At 45.0% G+C, this 25752-nt stretch overlaps 1 protein-coding gene across 9 annotated transcripts in view; it reads right to left on the bottom strand.

Moving 5' to 3' along the window:
* Positions 1–25752, bottom strand: part of ptprua (protein tyrosine phosphatase receptor type Ua) — a 480983-nt gene that overhangs the window by 69053 nt on the left and 386178 nt on the right. For 8 of the 9 annotated variants that reach the window (XM_084423701.1, XM_084423706.1, XM_084423703.1 and 5 more), the window contains exons 15-19: positions 21881–21910; positions 19828–19988; positions 10825–11012; positions 505–577; positions 105–181 (exon numbers count right to left, since the gene is read on the bottom strand). In XM_084423701.1, coding sequence (XP_084279827.1) covers positions 105–181; positions 505–577; positions 10825–11012; positions 19828–19988; positions 21881–21910 — 529 coding nt within the window. The remainder of the gene's footprint in view (positions 1–104; positions 182–504; positions 578–10824; positions 11013–19827; positions 19989–21880; positions 21911–25752) is intronic. The other variant, XM_084423702.1, reaches the window with a different exon arrangement.

The following is a 25752-nucleotide window of genomic DNA, read 5'->3' as shown; positions in this document are numbered from 1 at the left end:
GTGTTATGTGTAACCTTTGTTTAATGAAAGCAGGAGTGAGAGAAACATGTATATAGATGGAGGAGTGAAGAAAGGAGCGCAAAGAGGAAAACAGAAAAACTTACATCAATGTAGTTTGCATTGACATAGTCCGAGTTAGGATCAGCCAGGAGAGAATGCATTTTGACACGGTGGCGGTCTTCTGTTTGGGATAAGAAAAATTAAGAACAATGCTAGTCAGTAATAATAATAATAATAATAATAATAATAATAATAATAATGATAATAATAATGCTCTGTTTCAAAACCTGATCAGCCACCTACCTTGACTACAACTTGGCAACATCTTTGACATGATAACTCTGCTCTATTTTAAACAAACATTTTACCCAATATTTGTGTATGTTATGTATATTATGCATATTAAAGTACCAAGCCATTATCTTTGCAACATGTGCTAACAGGAAACTATATATAACTATAACATCAAACTATATTATAATCATTACTGTAAATAACACTTACGACCCAAAAGGGTGTCGTGTCGGCCCTTGGTCTTGTCCTTCTTTTCATTTATGTCCCAGCCATCGAAAAAACTCTACAAACACAAGCAGAGATATTCAAATGATTGTAGTGTGTTGGACATCACATCAACTATATATAGCCTACTATCAATAAAAAGTCTGTGGCCATAAATTGATCAAAAGTGACATTAAAGACTTAATAATGTTACAAAAGATTTATATTTCAAATACATATTGCTCTTCATTATTATTTTATTTATTTGCATTCATGGCAGCATGTTTTTCATCATATGATGATCAAACGATGAAGAAGAGCATTATATAAGAGCATCCTATACAACCTAGCACTCAGAATCACTCTCCAAGCTGGGCAAACGCTTCGTGCAAATTGCGATCAGCACTAAATTTGGGGCCATGTTTGTAGTATTACCTCATTTGCATAATTAATTTAGTGAAGCTGGTAAAACAACACAGACAACACATGCAAATGAATCAAGCTATCAGTGTGCAAATCATTCTTAATGAATGCTTTCTTCTTCATCCATTGGGGTCTTGATTTGAAATTGTATAGCACATATTTAATGGCACCCATTGTGAGATGGGCACCAGATATAGCTTTGCATTCCTGTCACTTTAGCAGGTATTGTTTAGTCATGTATTTTGAATTTGAAAACACATTTATCTCCCTTTGTCTATAAAAAGCATTGAACTTTCTTAGTGTCAAATTCAAGACAAGCAAGTAGCTGATAGTTTTCAGTACCTTCTGTTTGTGCATGTACACAGAAAGCTGTGAGCCCTGCCAACGTATTCCAGCTGTCTAAGTGCTTTCTAAAGCCGCATCGTTTTTGAGCTAATGTGTGACAGCTGTTTAACACACATTCCAACCCGAAAGCAGGTGAAGTGTACCACCTGGCAATTACATATAAATGACTGTAATTTAAAAAAGACCCCCCAAAATAAGTGCAAGTCACGTTTTCCCACTCGTCCATTAAGTCCCCTTCGCTCTCACATTTTATCAAGTCAGATGCAGTTTACGAAGTAGATGCATAATCAGGATGCAGATGTTAATTTCTTGTGGGGCGCAGCACTTTTTTTCAGGAGTACGTAAGAGATATGCTTTGTTCTAAAACAAAAATAAAGATGGAGGCAGAAGTGATCAAATCAATAATGGTAAACGGAAGCCAAAGCATGTTCTCTTGACATGCAATAACCAATGAGGTTCATTCTCGTGTTTTATGCAGCACGTTTGAGCTTCTGCAAGAACCAATGAGGTTCATTCTCGTGTGTTATGCAGCACAATTAGACCCATACAATTTTTTCACTTTATAGAGAAAGGGCACTGTTGAGCAGTTAACAGGTTTTACCGTAGCATTTGTACAGTTAAAATTACAATCATTCTAAAATATTATCTAAAATTCTAGTTCCTTCCTGAGGTTTTGTGCTAACCAGTCACAGCTGCAGTGAGAATTAAGCCATTTCCTCAGTCACATTCATTTCTGTTTCTGTTGTAATGTGAACATAATACAGGTTACACGTTACTAAAAGTCTACCCACTACATTATAGAATCTATATGAACAGAGTTCAGGGAGACACTACTGTAACGGAGGTGCATCTGTTGGGAAACAGTTTTGTGAAGAAGCTGTGCCAGTGTCTGCTGGTCTTAGTTAGTCGGATTGTCTGCCAGAGGGAAGCTGTTAAAACAAGCAGTTACCATGGCGGAAAATAATCTTCAATAATCTTTGTGGCCTGGTTCACTGTTCTGGCCATGTAGAGCTCAGCCAGAGAGGGAATATTGCAGTGTTTGCTTTATCAGGACACCAAATAATATATGTTTTTTGAACCACTTTTAGCAGAGTCAAACAATGACAGAAGTAATTACAATTTCAGTGGTGTCTCTGAAGAACTGTATGGGACAAGGTTGTATCTGAGAAAGTACATGCATTGATGTGCTTTCTGACAGAAGTAATGTTCTTTTTTTATCACATCTGAGAGTGAGATGAGAAGAATAATTTGCTGAATTAGTTCTACATTGACTGAAGAATCCCTGATCACCCCAGAGGGTAGTGCTGGGTGTGTTTAATGAAATCAATGATGTTTTCAAAAGTCGTAGGACATTTTCAGACACATAGATCCTTTGCTTTGTTTTGAAACAGGGACTTAAAATGTTGCAGTTTCTTCTTGGATCAGTACGCTTTCACAAGGCAACATTTCAAAGTGTGGGCTACCAAACTGTTTATGCAAGTCGCATACAAGTAAATCTGTCCTAAATTGGTCAGAACTGTTTACAGTAGGTAGTCAACCAGAATGCCTATTACTGGCTCGCTAGCTGCCGCGGCAAAGTCACCGCGGCAAAAATAAACCAGTCCCATTTCAAAGTCGTTCGCGTCATTGGCTATGCACCAACCAATTAAACGGCTCCTTTGAACAACCCGCTCCCGCCCCTCTTTTTCTCTAGCCGCCTCTGAGTTTCAAGTGCACAAGTTAGTTTTGCAACTAATATATCGTGAAAAGAGTAGCAAAAGTCAAGGCGCGAAATTTTTAATTGCAGTGACAGATTTGAGAAGTTGCAAGTGCCTAATTAAGGTTGTACTGTGAATGTAAGATTAAATTCAAATATATATTACAAGTTTGTGTCTGTTATTGTATTTCTGTGAATGGCATTTTACACATTTGTGACTATTTGTCTGCAGCTTCACATTCAGAATACAGGTTTGTGACTATTGTCTGCTAGTGCAAATTTTAACATTCAACTTTTTTCTTATTTTACAGGTTTTCACATTGAAGCTGTGAGTGTAAATGTCCGCGTACAAGTACGAATATTTATGGTACAAGTTCTCAAATTCACATTTACGTGCTCTCGAGCTTTGCTACTATTTTACCTTCATATTCAATCCCGCTGTAACTGCGCTGAATTTTGGGGAGAAAAATATATGTTTTTGAAAAGTCTCTTATGCGTACCAAGGCTGGATTTATTTAATTTATTATAAAAAATATATATATACTGTATGTATATATATATATATATATATATATATATATATATAGTTAAAACACTAATATTGTGTAATTCTATTACAATTTAAAATAACTGTCTTCTATTTTAGTATATTTAAAAATGTATTTGATTCCTGTGATGGCAGAGCTGAATTGTCAGAATTCATTATGCCAGTCTTCAGAGTCACATTCAGAAATCATTCAGTAATTCTTCGGAACATACTGCTTCTAATTTGTCAGAAAGACATTCATGCCCATTAGTTTGCTCAGTAAAAGATCTGGGATGGTCGTATAAAACGCTGAGCTAAAGTCTACAAGCAATATTCTGTGCTTCTCTTAGATCCAGATGCTGCATGACACAGCTTAAGGCCATTTTAACCAACATCACAGACTGATTTGCTGGCCTCCTTATCAAACTGCTGTAGATCCAAGTGAGCAGAAGTGACTGATTTCAGATATGTAGAAAAAAAGCATTCAAATTAGTGTAACTGCAGAGTAATCTCTGATGGAATTTTTTATTTTTATTTTATTTTTTACTGGCACAATAAAAAGTTTCAAACAATTTTGTTAGTTAGACAAATAATATGTGTATATATTGTCTTTAATGTAGCTGGAGATACAGGTCAGGACCTGCTGCCTCTAAACAGTTTAGTTCATTTAAATGCTGTTCTTTGACCTCAATGGCACTAAAAGATATTGTAGAAGTTGTCTCTGAGAGAGACCATATTTATTCCAAAATTCCATGTCACATTGGGCTTTCCAAAATGGCACAGTGGTGTAGTGTGATGTGTGATGTGTTCTGCGACCTATAGGGTGTCCCACATTACAACAAGGCTGTGATGCACCCTTGATGCACCCTTTTGCACAGTCTGCAAGGGCAGCATTTGGGCCAGAGCCACAGCTGTATTAGATATTAAACTTTACGGATTGGTAGTGATTGTTGTTTCACATAGCACTTCACACGCAAAAATTGCTGAATACTTTGTGCTTGGTAAGGACACAGTTTTGTATTTTTCTGATTTCTATACTTTAAATTACTTTCAATAACTTTAGATTTTGGGCAAGTATAATGTCTTTAAAATATCCTCCATGCAGTTCTACTATCATATCACTCTTTGATTTGATGTATATTTCTAAATTTCTAAACCCACAAAAATTTTCGGACCAAGCAATCGAATCACATGTGAAAGCACCCTAAAGCTGATACCAAGGTGATGGTCAGCCATTGCTGAATGTCTGTCGCCCTAATTTTTGTGGTGTGTTCCACATCGTTAGCACTAGTCGGAACCCCAGCAAGCAGCTAGTCCAACTTCCAACTAGTCGGAAGCAGCTTTTCAGCTGACTGGGCATGTTCAATTGGTGGAGGAGATCACTCTGATTGGACATTCAGCTTTGCAAACCAGTGCACAAGAAGAAAAACAGAAATAATGAAAGCAAGCAAACAACGAAATCAAGAGGGCACACACAGAATGATCTTCTCATTTTCCATTTACGTCTGTGATGTTTTCATTTAATATAGCATCTTCTGTTTTATCTTCGGTTTGTATATCCATAGTCATAGCTCCTTCAGTTTCCCTTTTTGAACGATGAATGTTCTGTGCCTATCATGCCGAAAACCAGGAATGGAGGAATTTTGGCCCGCTCTTCGTTACAACGTTGCTTCAGTTCATTGTATTTTGTGGGCAATGGGCATTTGTTTATGCACAGCTCTCTTAAGGTCCTGCAACTGAGTTGAGGTCTGGGCTTTGACTGGGCCAGTGCAACACTTTTCTTTTCTTTTTCAGCCATTCTGTTGTAGATTTGCTGATGTGCTTGGGATCATTGCCTGTTGCATGACCCTATTTAAGCCAAGCTTTAGCTGTCGGACAGATGGCTTCACATTTGACTCAAAAATACTTTGGCATGCAGAGGAGTTTATGGTCGACTCAATGACTACAAGGTGCCCAGGTCCTGTGGCTGCAAAACAAGCCCAAATCATCACCCCTCCGCCGCCATGCTTGACAGTTGGAATGAGGTGTTTGTGCTGATATGCTGTTATTTGTGGAAAGGAGGGATTTAGAGAGACCGATTCATCCGTCGAGTGGTTTGAGAATCATTGAAAAAATATATTTTGAGAAAATGAAACAGTTTTTTGACCTTTAATGCATGTGAACCTGTTGTAGGAGACCTCCAAAAACAAAATTAGGAGCCTTTAAAATAGCTTAATTGGGGCAATTTAACAAGCTAACGGAGGTCTGTAGAGTCTGAGATGCAGCAATTTGTTTGTTTTTTGTTTTTTGTTTGTCTTAACCTTGGGGTGAATTTGCTGGGATGTCCACTCCTGGGAAGATTGGGAACTGTCTTGAATGTTTTCCACTTGTGAATAATCTTTCTCACGGTAGAATAAAGGACTTCAAATTATTTGGCAATGGCCTTATAACCCTTCCTATATTGACGGGCAGCAAAAATAGCTTCTCTAAGATCATTGCTGACATATTTCCTCCTTGGCATTGTGTTAACACACCTGAATGCTCAAGCATTCTGCCAAAACCTCTGCTTGTTTAGAGTTGGTCACGCTTGCTGATTCACAATTAATCAAAAGCATTGAATTAGCAGCGCCTGACTGCTACTTACCCTCTTAATTCCTATGGAAGAAGTAATGTCGTGACGACGAATGGGATTTCGCTTAGAAAGCCTATCACCTTTGAGAATTAGAAAACGAGCCAATGGCAATGAAATGCCTTTGGTCTGCGGAATTTGCATAGCGTAACTCTGCCCCACCTTGTGGGTATATAAGGAAGTACGCCGGCAACATGCAGTTATGTTTTCTCGCTGAGGAGCCGAGACTGAACTCAGGCGTTTCCAGCGGTACAGCGGAAGTGGCAGGGAGACGATCCCTTTCGTGGTCACTACGAGTTACGTTGTGACGACGAATGGGGTTCCTAGTCTAATCACACCACCTTGGCGGTCTTCCAGTGCCCTGCCTAAGTCTGAGCTCCCTATCGTGAGACTAGCACGAACGAAGGACTCCTACTTAACACAGGAATACCAAGGTACACTGGGAAGCATATCTCAGTGGAAATATGCAATTATTGCCTCCCCGAAGGGTGGGGACTTAAGAATACACATATGACCCGAGAGGGGGCTGCATATGGAGAAACACTGGGGTGTCCAGCCGCAGGGTGGAATGTTTCAACCCCAGGGGGGGGCAAGGTGGCTTGCCAAGGGAAAGACACATGCTCGGAGAGGCTTACAGTGGAAATACACATGTGGGGGTCGCCCAGAGGGGGAACCATGCACATGGTGGCACCTGGCCAATCGCGAAAGCTGCCGGTGGCATAACTCTGGCGTTGATGTCAACAGTGCTGGACAAACTCAGGGCTTCTCGGGGAGGCAGACCTGAGGAGAATATCGCACGTATCCAGTCCGTGGAGTTGAATGGCGAGCAAGCGAAGACACCTGAGCAGATCCTAGTAAAGGCTGGTTGAAAGCGAGTACATGAGAGGACACTGGCTCCACTCGGAGATTGTAGAATCTTGCGAATGTGTTGGGTGTCGCCCAGCCTGCAGCTCTGCAGATGTCTGTTAGCGAGGCGTCATACGCTAGAGCCCAAGAGGAAGCCACACTCCGGATGGAGTGGGCCTTCACACCAAGGGGGCACGGTCGACCAATATGGCAAAAGAATATGACTGGTATGCCAAAGCAATGGCGTCCACTATCCAGTGAGACAACCTTTGCTTGGAGAGAGCCTTTCCCTTCAGCTTCCCATCATAACAGATAAAGAGCTGGTCTGAGGTCCTGAAACACTGCGTTCTGCCTACGTAAGCACGGAGGGCGTGTTCTGGACAGAGCAGTGCCAAGGCTGGGTCTGCCTCCTCCAAGGGCAGCGCTTGCAAGTTCACCACCTGATCTCGAAAGGGAGTGGTGGGAACCTTGGGCACATATCCAGGCCGGGGTCTCAGGATCACGTGAGAGCAGGCCGGCCCGAATTCCAGGCACGCTTCGTCAACGGAAAATGCCTGCAGGTCACCTACCCTCTTAATGGAGGCCAATGCAACCAGGAGCACTGTCTTAATTGACAGGAACTTAAGCTCCACTGATTGCAGAGGCTCAAAGGGAGCACTCTGCAGGGCAGTTAAAACCACTGAGAGGTCCCAAGAGAGAACGAGAGGAGGGCGAGAAGGATTCAGTCTCTTCGCTCCTCTCAGGAACCTGATGACCAGGTCGTGCTTTCCCATGGACTTACCCTCGACTGCGTCGTGATGTGCGGTGATAGCGGCAACATACACTTTCAGGGCAGAGGGAGACAGCCGTCGCTCCAATTCTTGCAGGAAGGAAAGCACGACACTGATCGGGCATTTTCTGGGGTCTTCTCGGCGAGAAGAGCACCAGGTGACGAAGAGGTTCCACGTCAACGCGTAGGCATGTCTCATGGACGATGCTCTAGCGGAAGTGATGGTAGCCACCACTGCTGGTGGTAGTGTACTCAAACCTGCCCTGTCTCGTCCAGGAGCCACACGTGGAGGTTCCAAAGATCGGGACGAGGGGGTGCCATAAGGTGCCCGTCTCTGAGAAAGGAGGTCCTTCCTCAGAGGAATTGGCCAGGGAGGTGCTGTCGCGATGAGTACAAGTTCGGAGAACCAGGTCCGGTTGTGCCAATGAGGGGCAACCAAAATGACCTGCTCCTCGTCCTCCCTGATCTTGCACAGGGTCTGTGCAAGAAGGCTCACTGGGGGAAACGCATACTTGCGGAGGCCCCGCGGCCAGCTGTGCGCCAGTGCGTCCGTGCCGAGCATGCCCTCGGTCAGGGAGTAAAACAGGTCGCAATGGGACGAGTCGTGGGAGTCAAACAGGTCTACCTGCGCGTCCCCGAATTGATCCCAAATCAGCTGAACCGTCTGGGGATGGAGTCTCCATTCTCCATGGAGAGGCTGAAGCCGTGAGAGCTCGTCGGCTGCACAGTTCAGGTCTCCCGGGATAGAAATGGCTCGAAGCGACCTCAGATGCTTCTGACTCCATAGGAGGAGGTGGCGAGCGAGTTGCGACATACGCCGGGAGCATAGACCACCTTGTCGGTTGATGTACACTACTGTCGCGGTATTGTCTGATCGGACTAGTACATGCTGGTTCTTGAGCAACGGATGGAAGTGGTGCAGAGCGAGACGTACTGCCAGCAATCAAGGCAATCGACATGCCAAAGGCGCTGGGGTCCTGTCCAGGAGCTCGCGGCAGCATGTCCATTGCACATCAGGGTTTCCCCAGGTTTGATCACCCCAAATTTAAGACTTTTTTAAGACCTTTTTAAGACCACTTTAATGAAAATTAAGACCTACATCGCACCTATTATGCAGTCGTAAAACACCAGATCAAATCCCAATAATGACTATTACTAACAAATGTTTTAATTAAAAATACATTATTATAAAAAAAACTCATTCAACAACACACTGCAAAGTGATGTTTTTGGTAAATATCAAACATTCATAACAAGAAACAGATAAACTAACTTTTCAAATCGTCTAAGTAAAGTTTCTCAGCATTCAAATTGCTTCAACCATTGCTTGGTGAATGTTGCTGATCTGTGGACACCGGATAGTTCATTCATGGCACAATGTTTCTTCCTGGCTTCCACGCGCTGTTTGATCCGTTAATAACGGAGAAATGTGAATGTTTCTCACTAGATCTCACAGCGACGTTATTACTTCTGTGGCGAATTCAAATGATTTATTTACTGGATCTCTTATTACCGCTGTGTAACAGTGTCGCTTGATCAAGATCGCTCGCGCTGCACTGGTCCAAACTGATAAACGGTCCTTCAACCACACAATAATGAGTAGCTCAGTTTCGTTCCGCTTACATTACGTTTGCACATTTGATGTTGGACAATGTTGTGGTCGCGCCGGCGTCCCTTACATTATGAGCGCGCTTGCCACGCTACATTTGAAATAATAAAATTTTGGTCGGCAGGAAAAATGGTCAAATGAACCGTTCGGTTTGAAAATGCGTACACCGAACCGAACGACACTTCCCCATGATGTCTCTCAGGATGTCGCATACTAGAAATTAGAAGTTCTCTGACGTTACGCTAAACCCTGTTGAATTTTACGTTGTTGTTGTTTTTTCCCCCATTTCACCTTGCGTTGCAGTCTGGTTGACTTTGAATAAATAGGCTAGTATTATGAAATTTAAGACCTTCGTTTAAAAAATTAAGACTTGGTCAACGGAATTTAAGACTTTTTAAGGCCTTAATTTAGGAACATGACATTTTAAGACCTTTTTAAGACTTTTAAGACCCCGCGGCTACCCTGCACATGGCACCCCAGCCCGAATCCTCATTTCCAGAGGAATCAAGCCCGCCTTGTGATGCTGTAAGTGACATAACATCATCCCTGGAGCCCCGAATGAAAACAATGGGTCCCTGAGAGGAACCAGGCACACACGGAAGCTCCACGATTTGAGATATGGAGGGGGGCGTGGCCCGAGGAATGACTCGTCGGTTATTGTGCCACACTGTAACCCTCAGATCACCCTGGCCACCAGCCAAAGTATCCCCTCTCGAGGAAGAGATAGCATGGATTCTGGAGGAAAAATGTATGTGCCTCGTGAGCTCAGATTAATGACTCAAAAAGAATATCTATATTCCATTGAGAAAGCATGGTGAGAGCAAAGAAGAACTGGAGGTATTATTAATACATAAGTGGAATATTTCGAATTTTGAAGGTCTGATATGAAAGACCTTTGAAAGGTTTGGTCACACTCTGGAGTCACATTCTGACGTGAGTGTATGAGCCACGGTCTGGACCTATCCATATTTTTGTAAACACACTTCTTAGCTTGAGTGCTAAGATCGAGACTACAGTTCAAAAGTTGTTTTTGTACTTTTTTTTTTTCACCCAGGCTGCATTTATTTGCCCCAAAATACAGTATAAAAAACGATAATAGTCAAATATTATTACAATTAAAAATAACTGTTAAATGTTATGTTATCCTCTGATGGAAAAGCAGAATTTTATTAATACTCCAGTCTTCAGTGTCACGTGATCATTCCAAAATCATTATAATATGCTGATTAGGTGCTCAGGAATCTTGTTATTATCAATGTTAAAAAATGGTTGTGCTGTTTAATATTTTTGTGGAAACATACAAATCTTTGTTGACATTATAGATGTATTTAATGTCACTTTGGAGGCAATAGGTTCTTCAAATTACTTCTAAGATAATAGAGCTGTGCAGTTTGCTAATAACAGTTTTGCTTCAAGTTATAAAACTCATTTAAATCGGACCCAGTAGGCATATAATTGTTGAATTGCTTGTCAAATCCCCTATATAACCTCAATGGACCCTCACCTCGTACTCCTGTTTGAATCCATACCCCTCTCCTGTCTTCATCTGGTTGATGTGCTGGAGCAGGTCTGCCACTCTCACAGCCGGGTGGAGCTGCCCTGTGTGGTATGGAGAACTTTTTCTCCTGCAATGCCTTCTGGGAGAACCACCCAGCAGGCTGCTGGACTCATTTACAGAGCTGCGCTGCTCATCTTGAGAAGTGTGAGAAAGAAGAGAGAGAAAGATAAACACAAACAGACTGTGGAGCAAATAAGAAGCTACAGTGCACTCAAAGGTAACTTGCAAATTGCGTGGGAGTTGTTTTACTTATGGTGTGGACCGTAACGGCCGAGGGAGTTGTCTTCCTGATACTGTGAATCGCAGTGAGTGTGAATTGAAGTAAAACTGCAGGGCCATAGATGTTATGGGGGGCTGTTAAAAGTTGTTCAGTTTGAAGAAAATGGTCCAGTTTTGAAACATCTGCCTTGTAGGGATGTTGCCAGACCCTTTAACTAGCATGAGCATGAGCCCTTGAGCATGACCCCAAGTGAAATACCTCTGTTCCCCAGGAAAGTTTTCTTGATAAATTCTTGTCTGGTAATGGAGATTATTGTATACTGACCCAATAATAATTTTCTCTGATAATGAAAAAGCTCTGTTTATCTCTCTGCACTGGCCGCTAGTTGGGGCTCGCACCAAGTTCAAGACATTGATGCTTGCATACAGAACGGCCACAGGCTCCATACCCTTCCCTCAGGTGCCTCGTGGTACCATCACAGAGTCACAAAATCACTTTTAAGAACATTTTCATTAACTGTTCCTTTCCGGTGGAATGACCTTCCAATCTCTATCCGAACTGCCAAATCCTTTGCGATATTCAAGAAACCTGAAAACTCATCTCTTCTATGAGCAAGGTACTTAATTGCTGTTGTCAAATGCTTTATTTTGCATTAAACATAAAATATATTATGGCCAGCAGCCATATCACCCTGTAGCCCAAGACTGGTTGCCCACTGAAGCTAAGCAGGGCTGAGCCTGGTTAGTACCTGGATGGGAGACTCCTGGGAAAACTAGGTTGCTGCTGGAAGAGGTGTTAGCGAGGCCAGCAGGGGGTGCTCACCCTGTGGTCTGTGTGGGTCCTAATGCCCCAGTATAGTGACGGGGACACTATACTGCCAAAAGAGCACCGTCCTTCGGATGAGACGTAAAACCGAGGTCCTGACTCTCTGTGGTCATTAAAAATCCCAGGATGTCCTTCGAAAAAGAGTAGGGTTGTAACCCCGGCATCCAGACCAAATCTGCCCCTTGGCCTCTGTCCATCATGGCCTCCTAATCATCCCTATATACTGATTGGCTTCATCACTCTCCTCTCCACCAGTAAGCTGGTGTGTGGTGGGCGTTCTGGCGCAATATGGCTGCCGTCGCATCATCCAAGTGGATGCTGCACATTGGTGGTGGTTGAGGAGATTCCCCCCTTCCATATGTAAAGCGCTTTGAGGTCTCAGAAAAAGCGCTATATAAATGTAACGAATTATTGTTTCTACAGATATAATCAGCAACATTAAATTAACAGTTTCTTAACTTCTAGAACAAACGACACTGAAAAAGTTGACAAGCACTAATGCACTCTACTGTTTCCACTACTTTCATGCAACATTTCCACAATAGCAGCCATATAGTGTTAGAATTAGCAACATTTATTACCAGCAAGCTGGCTTAATACTGCTCCAGATGACAGCTAGTTTGCTTTCAAGTGAGAGATTTGAAGGTGAAAAAGTTAAGAATAGAATAGAATAGAATAGAATAGAATAGAATAGAATAGAATAGAATAGAATAGTTCAAACCAACACTACAAAGCAAAGTACACCATAAGCACAGACATCTGGAGACAGACAGAAAGCCAGCGCTTTTACTTTACTGGAACACTACAAAACGTCTCGGGTTACGACTGTAACCCTTGTTCCCTGAGAAAGGGAACGAGAACTGCGTCGAATGACACTTTGGGGGAACGCCCCTCAGCGTAGCGCCTCTGAAGTATGAATGAAACTAAACCAATCCTGATTGGTGTTGCGTCATGACGTAATGTGTGACGGCATATGCGGAAGCTACAAAAGGACGCCGGCACACAACAGAGATAGCATTCTGTGATGAAGCAAGCGCTCCCAGGCAGGGGGAGGTGTGGCGAAGGGACGCAGTTCTCGTTCCCTTTCTCAGGGAACAAGGGTTACAGTCGTAACCCGAGACGTTCCCTTTCGAGGGAACTCGAACTGCGTCGAATGACACTTTTGGGGAACGAGTACCCACTATGCCACAACGAGCCCTGCCTGTCCTAGTGTGAAGCTGCGCACAGGCACACTTAGGACGAGAGCACAAGGGTGCCAGGTGTCGATGGAATGTCCAGGCTGTAAAATCTAATAAAAGTGTGAGGGGTGGCCCATCCTGCTGCATCGCAGACTTCCTGGATCGGGGCCCCTGATAGGAGGGCTCTAGAGGACGCTATGCCTCTGGTAGAGTGAGCCCTCACGGCCAGAGGTGAAGGCAAATTGCGCACCTGGTAGGCCATAGATATAGCTTGGACAATCCAGTTGCTAATGGTCTGTTTGGAAGCGGGAAGCCCCTTTTTGGGCGACCCGAAACACACTAACAACTGGTCTGACTTCCGCCATGAGGAGGACCTCTGGATATATATTTTGAGAGCTCTGACAGGGCAGAGCAGGTGAAGTCTCTCCTCATCCGCCGTCACGTGAGGTGGAGGATGAAAAGCCTGCAGAACCGTAGGATGTAGGATGGCTTTGATGTTGCCTGGAGCAAACTCCAGGCACCCGTTAGATATAGAGAGCGCCTGGAGATCTCCTACCCTCCTCAGAGAAGTAATGGCCAACAAGAAAGCCACCTTTAGGGAAAGGTTCTTGGCCTCAGCCGACTCCAGCGGTTCAAAGGGGGCCTCAACCATCCCTTCGAGAACCACCGCCAGGTCCCAAGTGGGAACCCTGGTACGAGCCGCAGGTCTCATCCTCCAAGCCCCACGGAGGAAACGTACGACCAACTGCTGTCTCCCCAGAGGCCCATCACTCAGAGGAGCGTGGAAGGCCGAAATGGCAGCCACATACACCTTGAGAGTGGACGGGGTAAGACCAGCCGAGAAGCGATCTTGGAGGAACTCCAGCACTGAAGCCACTGGGCAGTTAACTGGGTCCACCTCACGCTCTCTGCACCATACGGTGAAAACATTCCATTTTAGGCCGTACAATTTCCTCGTGGAGGGAGCTCTACAGCTGAGCATGGTCTCCACTACTCCTGCTGACAGGCCGGCCTCTCGGTACTGTGCCCCCTCAGGGGCCAGCCGAGGGTGAAATATTGAGCCCTCTGCCTGTGTCAGCAGGTCCCTCCTGATGGGAAGCTCCCATGGAGGGCCGTCCAGGAGTAATATAATGTCTGAGAACCATACTCGGGCCGGCCACAACGGGGCTAGCAATAATAGACTGATCCCGTCGCGACGAACCCTCTCTAGAACTCCCGGGAGCAGAGCGATCGGGGGAAATGCATACAGACGCAGCCTCGGCCACGTCTGTACCATGGCATCCAACCCCAGTGGGGCTGGATGTGTGAGGGAGAACCACAGTGGACAGTGAGTCGTCTCTCGAGACGCGAATAGATCCACCTCCACTGGGCCGAACCTCTGACATATTAGCTCCACCACCTCGGGATGGAGTCTCCATTCCCCGGGCCTCAGCCCCTGCCTCGACAGGATGTCTGCTCCCTGTTTCTGATTCCCTGGGATGTATGTTGCTCTGAGAGACAACAATTTCCCCTGGGACCACAGGAGGATCTGATGCGCCAGTCTGCATAGAGGGCGAGACCTCAGACCCCCTTGATGGTTTATATAGGCCACCACCGACATATTGTCCGTCCTCACAAGGACGTGATGACCCTTGAGGTCCGGCAGGAAGCTCCTCAGAGCTCGGAACACCGCCAACATTTCCAGGCAGTTTATATGCCAGGATGAATGATGGTCCTGCCATAGACCTCTCATAAAGCGGCCGTCCATGACCGCGCCCCAGCCCGTGAGGGAGGCGTCTGTCGAAACGGCTTTCCGGCGACATGACGCTCCCAGCACGGGACCTTGGGACAGAAACCAAGCTTTCTTCCACATAGATAGGGAACGAAGGCATCTGCGCGTAACCCTGATCATGCGAAATGGGTTTCCCCTCGGGGAGAACCCCTTGGTTTTCAACCACCACTGCAAGGGCCTCATGTGCAGGAGACCGAATGGAATGATGTTGGATGCTGCTGCCATGAGCCCTAACACTCTCTGAAAATGTTTTACAGTGATGGCCTGGCCTAGCTTTTATCCTGGTCACTGTGGCCAGGATGGATTCGATCCGTGCAGGAGACAATCGTGCCCGCATCATGACCGAATCCCACACCACTCCCAGGAACGTGGTTCTCTGGGCTGGTGCCAACACGCTCTTTTTCGTGCTGAGTCTCAACCCCAGGCTCTGGATGTGGGCAAGGACGACATCTCGATGCCGAACTGCCAGCTCTTGTGACTGGGCCAGAATCAGCCAGTCGTCGATATAATTGAGGACCCTGATACCCTGAAGCCTCAGCGGTGCTAGAGCTGCATCCATACATTTTGTAAATGTGCGAGGGGAGAGAGCTAGGCCGAACGGAAGAACCCGATATTGGTACGCTTCGCCCCCGAAAGCGAACCTCAGGAACTTCCTGTGAGATTGAAGGATGGAAATGTGGAAGTATGTGTCCTTCAGATCTATCGTGACAAACCAATCCTCGGATTGAATTTGGTTCACGATGATGATTCTCGAGGCTGGCTTCGGGTATTAATCGGGATTCGTTCTTGGCCCCCTGAAGCGGATCTCCGGCAGGGTTCGACCGAAAACGATTCTCGATGTGCGGACGCGAATGCTGCCTGGCCGCAAGCCTGTGGGGCGGACAGTGCAGGGCGCGTTCGCTGGAAACCGATGCGTCCCGAAGCGCACTTGACGGCGGGAAGTCGACATCGATTTCCTGCGGGCTCCGCGGAGGAGGCGACCTCGATCGCTCCCCCACGGGTGGGGCCGCCCGCAGTGGACCTAGGCTGGCTAGGACCTCTTTGTTGAAGCCTTTTTCGCCTGCAGGACGGCCCTCAGGTCGCCCTGCTTAGGCTGAGGCTTCGGCTGAGAGCGTCGTCTATGCCCCCATGCTGTTTGAGGGGGGGTTCTAGAAGCGACGCTCTCTTTTTGCGCCTGTCTGTAGGCGGAGGAGCTGGTGGATGGCTGCGGCTGCCCACTGGGGGCAGGCTTCTTAGGCTTGGAGCGGCGAGGGAGATATTGCCTGAAGGCTGCAGATTGTTTCTTCGCCTCCTGAAACCTGTCGACGACGATGTTAACTGAGTCGCCGAACAGGCCAGAAGGCGAAATCGGGGCATCAAGGAGGAAAGCCCTGTCCTTCTCCTTGATGCCCGACAGATTTAACCATAGGTGCCTCTCCGAGACCACCATTGCCGCCATGGAACGGCCGATAGCACGGGCCGTCTCCTTGGTGACTCGGAGAGACAGATCTGCAGCCTTCCTCAACTCCGCAATATCTTCTGGAGTTGGACCCTCGCCCTCATCAATATCCTTAAGAAGGTCGGCCTGGTACGCCTGCAGTACAGCCATAGTGTGCAGACTAGCACCAGCCCGACCCGCAGCCATATAAGCCCTGCCCACTAACGATGATGTTTCGCGGCATGGTTTAGTGGGCAGCACCGGGGTTTTTAGGGATGATGCAGACTCGGGGGCTAAATAGGTGGCAAGCGGCTGTTCCACCCGAGGCATCATCCCATAACCGTTCTCTCGCTCCCCCAAAATATTACTATAATTTAAAACAGGGGGGTTGGACACGCGAGATGAGTGTGGATTTTTCCACGATTTACACAACTCGTTGTGTAAATCGGGAAAGAACGGCAAACCCCGATGGCGAGGTTGCTCTCTGTGCTGCAGGAAACGCTCGTCCAACTTGCTTTTAATAAGCGTTTCCTGCCTCTCATGTGGCCAGTCTCGGGATCCCCCGCCAGATCCATTTGCGAGCCCCATGAAGAGCGTTGCCGCGCCGCCTCAGCGAACGCGGGTCCCGCACCACGAGGCTCGCGAGCCTGGCCATCATCATCGAAGATGGCCAGACGGGAACGCAGCACACGGATTGTTAATTTCTCACAATCCTCGCAAGCAGCCCCCTCGAGAGCTGCCCGCGCGTGCTGCGCTCCCAAACAGTGTACACACAGTTGGTGTGTGTCCCCACCCGTGATATAACGAGGGCAGGGATGCACACACCTCCTGTAACTGCTTTTACTCGCCATGCTTCATATATATGTGCTTTGTGTAACTGATAGACAAACAACACCAAATAAGACGTACAAGAGACAGAGAGCGCTTTGCTGAAGAACAAAAAGCTATCTCTGTTGTGTGCCGGCGTCCTTTTGTAGCTTCCGCATATGCCGTCACACATTACGTCATGACGCAACACCAGGATTCATCAGGATTGGTTTAGTTTCATTCATACTTCAGAGGCGCTACGCTGAGGGGCGTTCCCCCAAAGTGTCATTCGACGCAGTTCGAGTTCCCTCGAAAGGGAACGCATATGTTCCAGGGGACAGATAAGCACACCGACTCAAGACTCATTGACGAATGGGAGGATGTTTAATATATGGAGATTATAGTGATCCATATGCAAATAATGACTGCTGGAGACAAACAGTGTTAAGTGTCTACTGTGACTGTAAGCATCTCAACAACTTTTTTCACCCCTTAACCAATGCATGCATTTCATGTGGTGTGTGTGTGTGTGTGCTGTTCAGGTAACTTGTGTCCCCACAAAAAAGGCAATATCCAAAATCCTTGTCAGATTTGTGAAAATGCAGAAAGCTTTCTATGATGGGAAGGTTTAGGGGTGGGGTTAGAGTTAGGTGATAGAATATATAGAGCCAGATTTACTAACAGCTTGCGCCAGTGCAAACTCTATTTTGGGATTAAAAACTACTGTCAAGATTTACTAAAGATATACAGTGAAGAATTAGCTGTGAAAAAGCATGGATACAGTTATTTATGTGGCTGAACTTATTGTTCATGCATTTGTAGGAGTTTCCCTTTCAGACGCAAAATGTACAGGATTAGAGTTTTTAAATTAATCATTGATGATTTACAAAGGTTTGTGCTAGTCAATTTACTGGTAATTTGCACCATTATTTACCATACGGCTCAAGGGGGTTAATAAAGGCCGTCTACGAAGTGATGCGTTTTTGTAAGAAAAATGACCAAACATAACGTTATAAAAAAAAAAAAAAAAAAAACGGCTGTACACAAGTCTAGTTCTGGCCAAGAGTTCCCTCTTCGTATGGCCGAAACCTGAAGCCAGTTATTATAGTTTTAGAAAGTTATAAATATGGATCTTTATTAATACCCAGGAGCTGTATGGATTACTTGTATGGATGGATGTGCTATTATTGGGCTTCAAAATCTAAGTTACTATTCGCTATCATTTAGGGCTGCACGTTTTCAAGTTTTTCATTAACCGTTAACCGAGGCCCTTAGCGGTTAATACTCGGTTAACCATAGTGTGCGTGCCGCAACCCCGAGATAGGCGTAATTTGCGGGTGAGACATATCCCCACCACTATTTTCTAAGGTCGATATTGTATTGTCCCCACCACTTTTGAAACATCTCGCGGCACGAATACCAATACAAATAAACAAAACATCTCCAGTTAACTAGCAGAGCATTCATTTCGTTCGTTTTTTTTTTAGGCGATCTAGCGCTGAAATGTTTTGTTTTTTAAATCAAGTGATCAAAGTGCTCGTTGCCGCTGCGATCGAGAAGGGTCTTGTAAAACGTGTTGAGGTATTATTAATTCGTGGCCACGAAACAATTCACCTGAATATTCACCAGTTCACACACACACACCAAAAAAAGGAATAAAAAGCTGTACGAGAATAGTCGACCTTCACTGAAGAGCTATCTTCACAGGTAAGAAAAACAGTTTAATAATTATTAATTCGTGGCCACGAAATAATTCACCTGAATATTCACCAATTCACAAAAAATAGGTCTTTAGCATTCACTAATTAATTATCAAACTGTTTTTGGCCACGTTGTAATTCGTTAAATCAAAATGAGGGAGGGAATTTGTTCAACGTGTCCACGATTTATTAAAACGAGGGAACAAATAAGTCGTCGTAACAACTAATTATTTAGATCAGTGGACAGGGAGCATAAGAACAAACAGTGAGAGAGCCCCGGCCGCGCGCGCGCGCACTCTCACCGCCTTCAAACAACACGAGCGCTGTATTGCTCTCTCTCTCTCGCGCATATCAACACAATAGTAAAAGGTCGGAAGACCGATTGTGTTTTATAGATTAATAGTTTGTTCAGATAAAGTGTTTGATTAGCAAGTACATGTTTAGGAAATGCATAATACAAATTGTATGGGTTAATGTAACGGTAAACGGACTCTGCGGGTAAAACTGTTGTGATGAAACTGCGCATGCTCGAGGTAAAACTGCTGGGGTAAAGCTGTGGCTCTGCGGCTCTGCAGACAGATATTATTGTGCTGCCATCAGTGGCGCGGATACTATGTTTGTTTCTGGCTCGCGCACAGCCTTCACTCTCGGACGCGCGCTTTCTTTGCCCGCTTCATATTAGAAAACTGGTCTAGCGGTCTCTGGTGGTGCAAAAATGTATTACAACTAAATTCAGTGCACGCCATTGACGCCACTTAACCGAGCAAAATGTTTCACTCGGTTACGCAATTTTTAACGGTTAATCGGTTAATCGGTTAACCATGGACACCCCTACTATCATTATAAAGCTTTGAAGAGCCAGGATATTTTTTGATACATCTCCGATTGTGTTTGGCTGAAAGAAGTCATATACACCTAGAATGGCTTGAGGGTGAGTAAATAAAAAATAGTGCCACCTACTATGTTGAAGTATCAACCAGTTACTGCCACTGGATTATTTTCAATATTATCATATGTGTTTGTGTACTCACTCTTGGCAGTGCAGTTATGTGAATCCATAAAGGTGTGCGCAGTACGATCATCCTGTTGCAGTGTACTGTGCTCTGTCGTACTGCAGTCCAGTGACCCCAGCTTACGCGTCTTCTCTTGACGATATGTCATGACAGCTTTGTTTATGTTCACTTTCTTCCTGCTGCAAAGTATGAAAGACAAGAGTGAGACAACAGAAAGAAGACTGTAAATTAGAAAAAGGAAAAGAGAAAATACATAACAAAAAATGCAGTGCCTAGCAACAATTCCCAGTTGCTAGGGAAAAGTTGAAAAGAGGCCAAAGTCTCTATGATGTTCTGGTCTCTACATGTGATTGGCTCCTTCCTCCAATGTAAGCCTAGGGGATTTTTTTTTTTTTTTTAATCTATTTAAAGGGACACTTCATCCATTTGCATTAAGCTTTGTATCGTTAGAAACCCAGTCATATTTTTGAATGGTCGTGCATTATTCCCTCATTTTCCCCTGAGACGGGAGAAATACAGATTTCAGTGCTGCAGTTCCTGCTTATAATGATGTAAAAATCGTAATTTTGCGTCATTCTAAGCAGGAAGTCCCATTTCTTTGTAGAGGGGTTGAGACTACAAACATTCGTTCCTCATTTTTCCAGGGGGTGGGATCCACTCATGCTACAGACCTATTACAGATAAGTGGGTGGGACTTCACTTGCAGAAACTAAAACAATATCCACCATCTTGTTTGAAAGCTAAGCTAACAGGCGCTGTGGAGCCAGATGTGAAGTTACGACAATGGCGGAAGGTACTCAATATGATATGGAAGAAGAGGATTTTGAAAGTCTGATGCTCGAATCAGATGTTCGTGGCTACCTTTACGAGCCGAAATAGCGAAGAGCAGCTGAGGCTGATGGAGGAACAGGAGGCGGCTGCTACGGCTTCTGCATCCGAGGCAGAAGACCTGCTTGTCCCGGACGAAGAGCCCGGACTGGCTCGAGCTGGGGTGGACTGGTGGTGCCTGTGCTCTCACTGTGAGCCAACTAACTAGAAAATTTGTGTGAAATGAATTTCAAGCTCTGGTGGTAGTTAGCCTTGTGGACGGAAGAGTGATTTCTCTGATAGGCGGATACCTCAAAGACGGTGTTCTGGATTAGTGGGAGTGGCTTGCGGAGCTGTGCAATGTGGTGCATTGTGGGAGTTGTTGTCTTCCATACAAATGCGCCCTAAAGTTACTTTCTGTCTTTCCTCAGTCAAGAAGGCACCAAATTCTAAATTTATGTTACATTTTGACTACATATATGACCCACTTTCAATAAAGATTAATGTTCCCATGGGTGAAATGCTCCTTTAATTAAATAATAATAATAATAATAATAATAATAATTATAATAAACAACTATATTTTATAAAGTGCCTTTAAAAGCAACTTCTCAAAGCGCTGTACACAAAATAAGCAATACAAAGCTCAAATAATAACGCTCTCACAGCTAAAAAAAAAAAAAAAAAAAAGTCTTAAGTCTACCTTTAAAAATGTCATAGTTCTGAGCTTCCCTAAGATCAAGAGGCAGAGAATTCCAAAGGACAGGAGCATATGAAGAAAAGGCCCTGTCACCCATAGATCGTAAGCGTGTATGAGGAACAACCAACAAGTTGGATTCTGAAGATCGCAGTCTCCGATTTGGAGTATAGGAAATTAACAATTCAGATAAATAATAAGGAGCCAAGCCATGCAATGCTTTATATGTCAGCATCATAATTTAAAAATCAACTCGGAATCTGACTGGGAGCCAGTGTAAGGATTCCAAAACTGGAGTAATATGATCGCATACCCTGGACCCAGTCAATATCCTGGCGGCCGAGTTCTGTACATACTGCAGTTTGGGAAACATTTAGCAAATAGCACACCTCTCCATAAGCTGCATAATTTTAACAATCACACATAAATTATAGAAAGATAAAGTGAGAGAACAAGAGAGAGAATGCTAAAATATAGTTTGGAGAGTTTGGCTAATCTCCATCATTTCAAAGCTAAACAACAGAGACTGATGGGAAAATAATGGAACCTGAAGAGAGAATGACTTACGGGTAGTAAGGGTATGAATAGATGTCCCTTCTGGAGAGCATGGGGAGAGAGAGAGAGAGAAAAAAAAAAGCATATATGGTAGCCTGGCTTCTAGTACATTTATGCATTTTGCAGATACTTTTATACAAAGTAACTCAAACTATACATGTTTTAAAGGCATGCATTCCATGGGAATCGATCCCATGACCTTAACGTTGCTAGCACTATTCTCTTTTGTTTTAGCAGGAAGGCAAGTGATCAGGCATGTTAATATGCTTATTAAAACCTGTTAACCGTTGCCAGAGCGCGGGCGCACTGAAGCGGTTTTATTTAGTTCAAAGTTACTATCAGATTTAATGTTATACCTTGACAAACTATACATCATTAAAAAGATATAAGACTCAAGTTTCAGAATTTGACCACTATTGTATTCTGAGAAACGTATAGCGACAGTTATTTCTTAATTTGTGTCAGGAGTTATGAAATGAAAAAATGAGTCGATACCTTTGATATGAATTATGCGCGTCAGCCGCTTTCATTCATAAAAAACTCTGTGCTGTCGTCATGACAGCGATACACAAAACAACGTCCTTCAACGTCCTTCATTATTATTTCCATAATAATAGATTATATTTATAATGTAATGCTAATCTATATAGAATCGTTGTGCAGAACACTATCCAATAGTATATTTTCTGTCTGATTTTTTATCTGAAGCCAAATTAGATCACAGAAAATTATTTAAAATACTCGATTTGCTTTATAAAGTAAGTTTATAAGCACAAACATGGTTTTAATCTCATAAATTGTCGTGTATTGATGGTGTGCTAAGCTAACATGCTAGCTAGCCCTAGGTGCACCTGCCACCTAGAAGTTATATTTTTATTATTTTTTGAATGCTTACTGAAATGTTTCTTTATTCAAGAAATGCATTAGATACAGTTTAAAATGTAAGGGTGAACTTTGAGAAAAGAAATTAGTGACTGAAACCATATGAATAGCCTGTGAATAGCCAGTCGTTAGTAACTATAATGCAGACAAAAGATATGCATATTTACAGCCATAACCAGGCTGGAGAGGTGTGAATGTGTGCAGGGGGAGACTGAGACTGAATGGGGCTCGTTTGCACCACAAAACAATAGAGACAATATACTGGATAGATGGTTAGAAGATGGCAATAAACATCAGTAGCATTTTAGCATCAAATCAAAATAAAGTCACATGACATGGTCTTGAAAAACATTTCACTAAATACAGAGTTTTGGACTTATTATCTTAAGATTTTAAACATAAAATGTTTAGACATGTGGCATTAGCTGTAGTGCATTTCTAGATTGCTCCAGTGCCAACTTCAATTTTATTTTCATGAGGATATTTCATAAAAAATAATTTCTAATAACTTTACAAAACTTTGAAGCTATTTATAACAATTTTTGTCATTATGACAATAATTAATTCTACATTTACAATAAACTGCCAGGTGTCAGCTTTCAAATGAGATCATACTTGTGCTTTTAGTACAAAGGGTTCATGAACTGTATCTGTTTCAGTTTGGGTATGTCATTTCTGGGGATTTTTCAAAAGTGGGGTTGCAGCTTAACAGGTTAATCAAATACATTGAGATAAAGATATGTCTGTAGCTTCATGCCAGTTTATTACAAATACAAAAACACATTGTTTCACAACTGGCTTCACTACTTGGCTTTACTACAGCTCTCTAAAATCATTTGCTGGTAATATACTGTAGTAGGTATAGTAGGGTAGTCGAGGCGCATATTTGAATCTAAATATAATATCATATATTATTTTAATCTGAATGTGCAATTGTATGTTATTTTTGAGTCTCGTATTTGTTAATGATTGTCTTTTTTATACTGTGCATCTCAATGTCTACACTCTAAAATGTATTTTTTAGTGTGTTTTTGGTGGGGGGGGGCTTGGCAATTTTTTTCCAGGGTTGGGTCTTTTTTGTTGAGAGGATGGACTCTTCACCACTCTGGAGTTGCCCATGGTGAGAGGCGGCGGGCTGGTGTGGGTTTGCTTATAGCCCCCCAGCTCAGCCGCCATGTGTTGGAGTTCACCCCGGTGAACGAGAGGGTCGCTTCCCTACGCCTTCGGGTCGGGGATAGGTCTCTCACTGTCGTTTGTGCTTACGGGCCGAACGGCAGTGCAGAGTACCCGGCCTTCTTGGAGTCTCTGGGAGGGGTGCTGGAAAGTGCTCCGACTGGGGACTCCGTCGTTCTACTGGGGGACTTCAACGCCCACGTGGGCAGCGACAGTGACACCTGGAGGGGCGTGATTGGGAGGAACGGCCCCCCTGATCTGAACCCGAGTGGTGTTCTGTTATTGGACTTCTGTGCTAGTTACAGCTTGTCCATAACGAACACCATGTTCAAGCATAAGGGTGTCCATCAGTGCACATGGCACCAGGACACCCTAGGCCGGAGGTCGATGATCGACTTTGTGGTCGTTTCATCCGACCTCTGGCCGTATGTCTTGGACACTCGGGTGAAGAGAGGGGCAGAGCTGTCAACTGATCACCACCTGGTGGTGAGTTGGATCCGATGGCGGGGGAGGAAGCTGGACAGACTCGGCAGACCCAGACGTACTGTGAGGGTCTGTTGGGAACGTTTGGCCGAATCTCCTGTCAGAGAGATCTTCAACTCCCACCTCCGGCAGAGCTTCGACCAGATCCCGAGGGAGTCTGGAGATATTGAGTCCGAGTGGACCATGTTCTCCACCTCCATTGTCAACGCGGCCACTCGGAGCTGTGGCCGTAAGGTCTCCGGTGCCTGTCGAGGCGGCAATCCCCGAACCCGGTGGTGGACACCGGAAGTAAGGGATGCCGTCAAGCTGAAGAAGGAGTCCTATCGGGCCTGGCTGGCTTGTGGGACTCCTGAGGCAGCTGATGGGTACCGACGGGCCAAGCGGACTGCAGCCCGGGTGGTTGTGGAGGCAAAAACTCGGGCCTGGGAGGAGTTCGGTGAGGCCATGGAGAAGGACTATCGGTCGGCCTCGAAGAGATTCTGGCAAACCGTCCGGCGCCTCAGGAGGGGGAAGCAGTGCCCTACCAACGTTGTTTACAGTGGAGGTGGGCAGCTGTTGACCTCGACTGGGGATATCACCGGACGGTGGAAGGAATACTTCGAGGATCTCCTCAATCCCGCCGTCACGTCTTCCATTGAGGAAGCAGAGGCTGAGGGCTCGGAGGCGGACTCGTCCATCACCCAAGCTGAAGTCACCGAGGTAGTCAAGAAACTCCTCGGTGGCAAGGCACCGGGGGTGGATGAGATCCGCCCTGAGTACCTCAAGTCTCTGGATGTTGTGGGGCTGTCTTGGCTGACACGCCTCTGCAACATCGCGTGGCGGTCGGGGACAGTACCTTTGGACTGGCAGACCGGGGTGGTGGTCCCTCTTTTCAAGAAGGGGGATCGGAGGGTGTGCTCCAACTATAGGGGGATCACACTTCTCAGCCTCCCTGGGAAAGTATATGCCAGGGTACTGGAGAGGAGAATCCGGCCGATAGTAGAACCTCGGATTCAGGAGGAACAGTGTGGTTTTCGTCCCGGTCGTGGAACACTGGACCAGCTCTATACCCTCTACAGGGTGCTGGAGGGTTCATGGCCCGTTGCGTGTTGGACTCCGGCAGGGCTGCCCTTTGTCGCCGGTTCTGTTCATAATTTTTATGGACAGAATTTCTAGGCGCAGCCAGGGGCCGGAGGGGGTCAGGTTTGGGGACCACACGATTTCATCTCTGCTCTTTGCGGATGATGTTGTCGTGTTGGCCTCATCAAACCAGGACCTCCAGCATGCACTGGGACGGTTTGCAGCCGAGAGTGAAGCGGCTGGGATGAAAATCAGCACCTCCAAATCAGAGGCCATGGTTCTCAGTC

This window comes from Rutilus rutilus (assembly GCF_951802725.1).
Source record: "Rutilus rutilus genome assembly, chromosome: 11".
Lineage (NCBI taxonomy): Eukaryota > Metazoa > Chordata > Actinopteri > Cypriniformes > Leuciscidae > Rutilus > Rutilus rutilus.
This window is presented reverse-complemented; position numbering and strand designations above follow the sequence as displayed.